Source organism: Macadamia integrifolia, unplaced genomic scaffold (genome assembly GCF_013358625.1).
Source record: "Macadamia integrifolia cultivar HAES 741 unplaced genomic scaffold, SCU_Mint_v3 scaffold624, whole genome shotgun sequence".
NCBI lineage: Eukaryota > Viridiplantae > Streptophyta > Magnoliopsida > Proteales > Proteaceae > Macadamia > Macadamia integrifolia.
Genome location: NW_024870500.1, coordinates 284,191 through 293,257, shown reverse-complemented (window position 1 = coordinate 293,257; position 9,067 = coordinate 284,191). Strand labels below are relative to the sequence as shown.

The window sequence follows — 9,067 nt, the reverse complement described above, 5'->3', positions numbered from 1 at the left end:
CCCCCCCCCCCTCATCTAATTTGAATCATATGGTTATTCTATCAGATTTATTTCCTCCCATTGGAATGATGTTTCACACCTGAAGCTTATTGATGCATGGGATGGCTTATTTGTTTTTCTTCTCTTTAAGGGAGGGCTGGCAGGTATGGATCAAAATTTCCTTCTGGAGAAGTGACATGCATAGATGCAGATGATCTACCTTTACTTCATTCGGCATTGGAGTCACCTTCTCCAACGTTAGAGGTGATTGTTTTGTCACTGAGCGGAAGTTCTAAAGCATGTTTCTTGTTTTGTACCCACTCCAAAAAAAAAAAAAAAAAAAGTAATAAAGAAACAGAATTTTAAACCTTGATTATGAGTGTCTTACCAGTAATCGTCAATTAATCATTCCTGCTACTTTTGCTCTGTGATCTGTGATTTTATGACTCAATTTCTTCTGTTCTAAAGCACCAAATTTTGTACCATGCAGCATGCTGGCTTATTTCCTACGTTCGATCTCTTGTTCTTATATTCACGTTTATATCCAACAATGGGCTTCCACCAGATACTGGTAGGATATTGTTTTCCTCCTCACCCCTCTTTTAATGCTCAATTCCCTAAGTGGAAAAACACTTTCTTCATTTATGTGAACTTTCTTATATATCAATGTTTTTGAGTTTCTAGCCTTAATCACTGTGAATATTCTCTTAGTATACCTGTGGCCAATAGTATTATACTCATGGTTTAAAGTATCTCCGATACCGATATGATACCCTTCGATACGTATCTTAAATTTAGCCAACCGATACGATACACAGCGGTACGATACATGAAATTTTTAAAATCCTTTTGTATCGATATATATATCCTACGATACATACCGATATGCACCAATACACTATCGATACGTATTGATATTCTATGAAAAATATAAAATCGAGGTAAAATATACGTTTCGGTACTGTATCGGTACGTATCGGTGAGTATTTGTATGTATCGATCAGTACGTATCGGTGAGTATCGGTATGTGTCGATTGGTACGTATCGATGAATATCAGTACATATCGGTGAGTATCAATATGTACCGATACAGTGCGCTACAGTCATATAATGGCCAAGATGGGTATTTTTTCAAAAAACACGATTTTTTGAGGTGTTTTTGTTCCAAAGTTGCTGCCAACCATATTTCTCTCTAACTAAAGTGGAAATCAAGGTTGTGAACAAGGATTTTACATTTATGGGACAACTACAAACCTTGAATTCTTAGTGCGATACCCTTAATTTAGTGTTTATGCATAATACATGTTATCAATAGTTTTTTTTAATAAATTTTTTATGCAAAAGTGTTTAAAAAGGTGTTTCATATCCATTTATGGGCGTATCTTTAGCGTATCTTAGCGTATCTCCAATACGATACGATACTCTCCGATACGTATCTGAATTTTGGTCGACCGATACGGCAGCCGATACCGATACTTTAATCCTTGTAATTTATTTATACTTGAAAACGAAGGGGATGGGGAATGTGGTTTAAGATAGCAGCCACTAATTTGGAGCAGGCATCTACCATAAAAATACAGTAGTACAACAATACTTTAATGGAAAGCCAAGACCATAGACCGTTGAAGTGTTCCTCATGCCTAGCTTTGTTAATTCATCCACCGTATCATTTACTGATCTATTATGTGTTGACTAACATCAAGGACTGCTACTACCTGATATGCACCATCTAACCTCAAAAACAAGTTCTTTTCAGGAAGGATTCTTGAGTCATCCACTAAGCTAACCTAATTGAGGCCATGGTAAAGTGTTAGGGCATATGTCTGTGAAGAATCCCTATTCTCAGCATGCCTGATAATTCCCAGATAACTTTGACATCATTATTAGTAGAAACTCCAATGCTTGATGGTCCAGGGTTTCTATGGAAGCAACCATGAAAATAAAAAAAACCCAAGCCCCAGGGAGGGGGATACCATATTGGAGCACTGTCCTGCTTCATGGTGATGGGTGAATGTTTGGACTCCAATCTCTAACAATATCACCTTTTGATAGCTTATGGTGATGGGTGAAATTTTAACCAAGTTATTTTCTATATGCAGGAACAGTTTCTGGACAATGCAAAGTTATCTTCAAATTATTTCATTGCTGACTGTGAAGAAATGTTGGTATGACTCTTGTTCCTTTTCTCCTTTGTCTTCATATTATCCTCCATGTGTCATTTACTGCAAAAGCTAATAACACATGGTTTAGTATTTCATATGCTTCTGAACATTATTGAAAAACTTTACTGCTGCAGTTTCAATTTGCTTGAATCAAGGACAGATTTGTATTTTTCCTTTTTTTTATGGCTATTTATTTATCAAAGTTCTACTCATTTGTTGATAACAGAAGGTTGCTGCTGTTATTGATGAGTTGCCTCTTGGATTGCATGATAAGTACCTTTTCTGCATAAGGTGATGTCCTTATCTCTTGTTTGATACAGAACAGGTGTTGAAACTTGTTAGATTGGTTTCCTGAGTCTTTTTTTCGTGGGAGGCTGGTAGTTAACAAGAGACAGAATCTTATTTTCCACTTGAGCAATTATATAATAGACCTTCTGGAATTGTTAGTAGTATTTGACTCTTTCATAGACACACAGCAATAAGTGTTTCAACAAAATGGCAATCAAATGCCAGCTTTGTTTGTTTTCCACATTCATGTTTCATGTGTTCTGGGAACAACAATTGAGTCATTTCATGTATATTCCATGTTTTACCTATTCACATACTGATGTCATTTTATAGGTTTTGAGTTGTAATTAATTTTTTATTTATTCAGATCTTCATCTTGGTGAAATCCCGTCGTCTTTTTATGCTTATTGAGTTCAATTAAGGAGACAAATAACAGTGGGGGAATATCCTCCTTTTGTTGGGTACTGAGGTGTATGTCTAGTTCACTGGGCTACAGTTCCTTATAACCCAGAAGCACTCCGTTGTTTTATTTTATTTCCTTTCGCCATGGAGGGATGGGGGGATGGGTGGATTTCTGTTCTAAACATAGTTAAGGAATCGCCTAGGCTGCTAGGTGGGTGCCTTGTTGGTATCATCTTGTGTCCAGGCCCCCTCCAACGACTTGGGTCGCCTAGATGTCATAACTGAAATCTCTCATATATAGATGAATGGCGCTTTAAAATTTGACTCTTGTGAATTAGCTACTGATGCTTTCAGATAGTGAGAATAATCTACTTGAGGCCTGAGTGATGCTTGGTTTCCAAGTTTTCTGGAACACTTGCATACTGCAAATTGATTTATGAACTAATGAGCAAGTTAGCTCAGCTTATCTACTTTGAACTGCTTCTTTGGATCTCAAGATCTTAATTCCATGATTTGCAGCCCAACTGACATGAACGATGACATCTCATCTCAGGGCCTTATACAGGTACAATACATTCTTAGGTTCCCCGAACTTTGCGTTTTACTGTTTTTCTGTTGAGAATTTATATGATCAACCTGTTGAACTGGACCAGTTTGCACAAACCTATGCAAGGAAGGGCATTGTTCGACTTCGAGAAATATTTACACCTGGGACACTCAAGGTGCCAAAAACACAAACCGCACTCAAAGAGCTTGAATCAGTTCACAAGGTAATGATTTCCTATTTACGCTATCCATGTTCTCAGTGAACAACTAAGATGTCAAAATTCCAACTTGCTACCAATTTCAAGATTTTCACATTCGCCACTCTGAGAGTTGCTCTCAGAAATTTTCCAATGGATGAAAAAGGGTGTGGGCTTGGTTACACATCAGCGTATGAACTGGTTACAATGAAAGTGGTACTAGGAGGGATATAGTTGATAAGTTTACTATCTGAAGTTGACCCAAGTGTCTTCAGAAGCATTGTTAAAGAATATGTAATATGATTTAGATATTTTATCTTATTTTGATAACTTGACAAGTCAACCATCTAAGCAATAAATATCTTTGTGAAAATGGAGGTTTTTCTGCTGATTACAAGAGTTAAATTTGGAGTTCAAATTAATTAGTAGCTCCTTATTTGTTATATGAGACATGCCACTAATGTACTTTTGATTTGCTTGGCATTCACCACCAAAGGTCTTGGATCTTTATGTCTGGTTGAGTTTTCGACTGGAGGATTCATTCCCAGACAGTGAGCTGGCTTCGTCGCAGAAATCCATCTGTAGTCTGTGAGTAGCAAACTAAGCCTTTCTTAGTGTTATTTGTCTGGTGTCACCTGAGATGTTAATTATTTTACATTTACTTTGAATTGACAGGTTGATTGAAGAGTTCTTGGAGAGACTGGGATGGGAAAGGCCAAGGGCAAGAAGGTTTCCCCGTCATACTAACTCAAGATCTCTACTTTCAAAGGAAATCAGGCGTTATCTATAGAATAATAATCACTTCCCATCCAAGTGCAAGAAGGTTTCTCCATCGTACTAACTTAAGATCTCTGCTTTCAAAGGAAATCAGGGATTATCTATAAAAGAATAATCTCACACCCCGGTGTGCAAAAATACACGCATGTACACTTCCCCATGGGAATTCATTCTTTATATTTTTCAAGGATAGCCCAGATTTATCTGGTAGTATCATTCTTCAACCAAATGCTGGTAGTTGTTTAGTATGTGTTCCAATTAATTTATTTTGTTCAACTCCTTCCCAAAGGTGATTTGATTTGTTTCATGTACATTCTCCAGCAGTCTAAAAAGAAAGTGTACAAATTACGTATTACGCAGATGCGGTCTGGACTTCCGGGTTTATAACATTACGTGGTGTATTGAATCAAAATTATCAGGTATCAGATCTAAGGGTTGCAGATGTTAATTGTTTTTTAGCAATGCTACTTGATTTCTAGGGTTCAGGTGGATTCCAGATGAATCAGAATCGAAGCTGATTCTGTTTACTTAAACCATGTCATAGAGCCCTAGATGTAAGTTGAAGTTTGAAACATTACAATCTTAAATGATTCTAAAAATCTATGAGAGTGAAAAAAAATTGCCTTTCAACACCAGAAAACTAAACAACTCCGGCTCTCGACCAACACATATGGCCTGTGATTCATCTGTCTTTAGACTTTCCTTTTGAAGTTCGGGTTGTGAGCAGACGGGTATTTCCCCCAAAGCCTGTTCTGCCTGATCCGACTGGGACACGGGGTCCCTGAGCGTGCATGGAATTGGATTGTAGGATGAAGGACTGGCTCGACCTGTTTGGGGTCCCTGTAAACTTAACAAAATGTTTATGGACTTAGTAGCAATAGCTGTGTTTGGTATTCATTTTTTTGGAATAGATTATGGGTTTATAACACATTTAAAAGTGAGTGACAAAAATAGAGAAGAATCAGGTTCAGAATGGTTTCCATTGATACATTCATATCAAGGTTCTCAAGAATAGAATTGTTGTAGTAAGAAATTGTCTTAGGCTTTCCATACATCCTATACAGAAGAATAAACAAAAGAGAATGAACATCTTATTGTTCCAGTGGGGGACTTTTCGATGCTTAAATCAGATATTTTTGCAAGTTTTAAGTAGAATTGAAAAGTTTTGATTCCCTTGAAGGGGATTTACCTGGATATTTATAGTTGATTGATGGAGTTGGAGTGAGGCGGTCATGGGGAATGCCAACTTAGTAAGTGTTTTAATGCTGGTAGGAGTCTAAACATAATAGGAGTTATATTTGAAGAATGCATAGGTAGTGGTTATTCCACTTGTAGGAACCTTCCATACCTGATCGGTAGGGGATTACCCTTCCTTTTAGGGATGATTAGGATTCTTTTTTCGGTGATTTTTTTTTTTTGTTTAGGAAAGATTTTTTCCTTGTTTGGGTCTATGTATTCTATTGGGAGTGGATTACCTTGTGGTGAATGAATTGTTTCCTTTATCAATTGTTTGGCTATTTGGCGATGGATGTGGATTTGGTGGTAGCCAATCCTTGAGCTGGTCATTGGTCGATTCCTTGATCCTTAAGATTAGTTCGACCCTAGCCTATCTCACTCGGCCTTAGTTCCACGTGTTGAGTCAGTATTGACAAGCATATTTTGAGCATAACAAAAACCATCATGGTTCTAGGCCACCCAATTAGGAGGGGCTTGCCATCGGTGGAAAGTAGGCCTTTCGATGAGAAGGTTGAACTCAAAGAAATTCATATTCTTTTATATATTCAATTTATAGTTTTCTAACATATGATGTTGAGATGGCCGAGTTGGTCTAAGGCGCCAGATTAAGGTTCTGGTCCGAAAGGGCGTGGGTTCAAATCCCACTCTCAACATTAATTTTTTTAACTTTTTTCCCATTTTGGTTTAAATTTTGTTTCAACAGCTACTGATTTCAAATTTTAAAGTATTTTTTTCACGTTTGAATCAGAGAATCCAATTATGAGTGCTCTTGTTACAACTAAAAATGAAAACAAAACTTGTTTGGTTCATGGAGGGTTCAGTCCTGTTTTAATATCCTCCAGGAGCCAACATTTGCAATCTTAGTGATTGTAAGAACCTTGAGAAGATCTGAATACAGCAGTTATAACAACCCTTTATCCTTTAAATTTTCATTTGTATAGTAGCTCAAGTCGTTTAAGATGGCATGGCCATGTTCAACGGAGACCTTTAGATGTTTAAGAAGTAATTTGATTTTGATTGAAGTAACTGAAAGAGCGAAGGACAAATCTAAAATACCCTTAGAAAAATTAATGAGGAAAAACATACATATCTTAAGCTTTTTATCAAGTATAAGTTGAATAGATCTGATTGGAGGACAAGGCTCTAGGTAACCGACCCATTTAGTTAGGATAAAGCTTAGCTGTTGTATAGCACAATTCAAGTCTTCTTTTTTCCATTTTCAGTTCTTTTGGACATATGAGTGAAACCACAATTAGATGGGATGTATAAGCAATTCATGCTAGCAAAAGCAACAGTTCAACCATGGATGGAAGCCCCAAATTCAGGGGATCACAGTTGAATCACTTGTGGTCAAGTTTTAGTTGAAATTGCAGTAGTCTGGGAACCACACCAGAATTGGCTCCATAATGAATGATAAAGAACTACTAAGATAACAAAGAAAAGTTTGATACAATGCGCACAACATATCTGCTTTGGGCAAGTTCATTGTTATACACTGTAAATTCAATTAGTCTAATGAGGGGTTCTCTCTCCGTTTGCAGATTACTAAATGGGACAGGTGATTCCGTAGAAGATGGTTCATCCAATCATGGCACGCTTGCGACCTCTTTGTCGTACTGCAAAAAGATTTCAAAAATAAGAAGTGGCAAAGAAAATGACTAGGCATACATAAACTAAATAGCAGTCGCATACAAAACTGACAAAGGATCAAGTATGTGACCAGCACCTTGAGCCAGCTTGTTCAATGTGGAAGACCATTGCTTTGATGATTTCCTGTATGCAGCCAGTATCTGATTCATCTGTGCAGAAATGTAAAATCTTATAAATATTATGGGAAAAATAGGGAAAAAACAAAAAAGAACTGTTTGACTTACCACATTCCCACAAGAAGAATGCATTGAGAGTAATGCTCTCTCGAGTACATACAAGTCAACGGCTTTATCTTCAGGGAGGGTTGACATAAAGCTCAAACCAAAGTCTATCAGAACCTGAGAAAATCAAGATGAATGGCGGCCAATGTTTAACACTATTTGTAAGCATGGAATGAATGCAATTTGGAAGATGGGTTAAAATATCTCACCAGGTGGTTGGAACCATTTTGGAGCAACATATTTGATGTTGTCAAATCCCCATGAATCAGACCACCATCATGTAATTTTGCAATTGCATTACCTATCTGCGTTGCTATGCGATTATTTAGTTCTATGTTAATACCATTCAACCCAAAATCTAGAAAAATTTCTTTGATAGCCGGGCCCTCCACATATTCAAATGTTAAGGTATGCAGCACGGGATCCGAAGCATACAATACTGGAGTGGAAACACCAAGCCATCTTGCTTTTGTCACGCAACGAGCTTCCTACATCAAATACAGAACCATGATAAAAATTTCTGGGGCATCCAATCAATCATGTGTAATAGGAATACAAAAGAACATGAGTAGACAAGCAACTCTTCTGAGAGAAACTGACAGCGTTCAAGCGTTTAAGGGTCAGTTTCACGTCCAAAGATGGATGCCTGTATTTCTTTGAGAAACGTTCCTTAACAATGGACCTCTTTCCCACAAATGTTGACTCAAACACTCTCTAAGAAAGAACGGGAAACCACCATCAGAAACTTCTATGTGATCACATCAGAGTTAAGTTTGCAAAAGTAAATTGTGTAACTTCACTCACAGCTTCTGCCCCCTGCTTCAATAAAATGAGGGAACCCTCTTTTCCGTCCTGGTTGATCTCCATGGTGAAGAGTCCGGATCAACTTAAAAGACCTTGAGTTTATGAGTACCTGCAATTTAACTGTATAGAGTCAAAAGGCAAGGAAAGGGGCGTGCTTCATCCAATGGTAAGGTACGAATGTTGCGACCTGGTGGTTAAGTAGCTAAAACAGCCTCTCGACATTCTCAGGGTAAGGCTGCATAGTTCTTGCCCCCCCCCCGACCTCGCACATGCAGGAGCCTCGGTACACCCTAGGGTTAAAAGGCAAGGAAAAGTACCAAACAGCGAATGCTTGTATGGATTACACAGTAATCAGCTAATCGGGTATTTTCTTTCTTCTTTCCTTTTTTGGCTGGGGATTACCAATGATAAGGTTTTAGTTGTTCTCTCTCACTGATTTCAGTAGATTAAATATATCATTATGAATTAAATATACAAGAATACAAAAACAAGGCATTGACAGATCATAAAGCTCTCTCTCAACAACATGGGAAACTTCAACAAACCACTTTCACGATCACTAAATTAGAGAACTCTGGGCCAAAGAAGCACAAAGCCACACAAGACTATGGCATCTCCCAAGCTGCTACCATAAACATTGTAGCAGTAACAAAACAGTAAACAATCAACAGAGAGATGGACAGAAGAAGAGGCAGAAAACACCAGAGCTCATAGTAGAATGGAATAGGCTTCTAGCATGAGCAGTATACTTATTAAATAAAACAAAAAAGGAAAGGTACAAGGACAAGTATATCCCCCCCACCCC

General features: G+C 37.7%; 2 protein-coding genes and 1 non-coding gene across 7 annotated transcripts in view; 2 read left to right on the top strand and 1 right to left on the bottom strand.

The window, feature by feature from the left end:
• Window positions 1–4,809, top strand: part of LOC122069473 (ATP-dependent RNA helicase SUV3, mitochondrial) — a 10,812-nt gene extending 6,003 nt beyond the window's left edge. Inside the window, exons 9-16 of the mRNA XM_042633486.1 lie at window positions 131–243; window positions 470–550; window positions 2,079–2,144; window positions 2,368–2,432; window positions 3,351–3,396; window positions 3,485–3,601; window positions 4,071–4,162; window positions 4,250–4,809. Of these exons, the coding sequence (XP_042489420.1) occupies window positions 131–243; window positions 470–550; window positions 2,079–2,144; window positions 2,368–2,432; window positions 3,351–3,396; window positions 3,485–3,601; window positions 4,071–4,162; window positions 4,250–4,364 (695 nt within the window). The 3' untranslated portion in view covers window positions 4,365–4,809. The remainder of the gene's footprint in view (window positions 1–130; window positions 244–469; window positions 551–2,078; window positions 2,145–2,367; window positions 2,433–3,350; window positions 3,397–3,484; window positions 3,602–4,070; window positions 4,163–4,249) is intronic.
• Window positions 4,810–6,159: 1,350 nt separating this feature from the next.
• TRNAL-AAG lies at window positions 6,160–6,240 on the top strand. Its single transcript has one exon. It is a non-coding gene; the product is annotated as a tRNA-Leu (tRNA).
• A 652-nt stretch (window positions 6,241–6,892) lies between these two features.
• Window positions 6,893–9,067, bottom strand: part of LOC122069493 (EKC/KEOPS complex subunit TP53RK-like) — a 6,274-nt gene continuing 4,099 nt past the window's right edge. For 2 of the 5 annotated variants that reach the window (XM_042633516.1, XM_042633517.1), the window contains exons 2-7: window positions 8,263–8,371; window positions 8,059–8,172; window positions 7,668–7,946; window positions 7,462–7,575; window positions 7,314–7,386; window positions 6,893–7,203 (exon numbers count right to left, since the gene is read on the bottom strand). In XM_042633516.1, coding sequence (XP_042489450.1) covers window positions 7,166–7,203; window positions 7,314–7,386; window positions 7,462–7,575; window positions 7,668–7,946; window positions 8,059–8,172; window positions 8,263–8,325 — 681 coding nt within the window. In that variant the 5' untranslated portion in view covers window positions 8,326–8,371 and the 3' untranslated portion in view covers window positions 6,893–7,165. The remainder of the gene's footprint in view (window positions 7,204–7,313; window positions 7,387–7,461; window positions 7,576–7,667; window positions 7,947–8,058; window positions 8,173–8,262; window positions 8,372–9,067) is intronic. The other 3 variants (XM_042633518.1, XM_042633515.1, XM_042633519.1) reach the window with 2 other exon arrangements.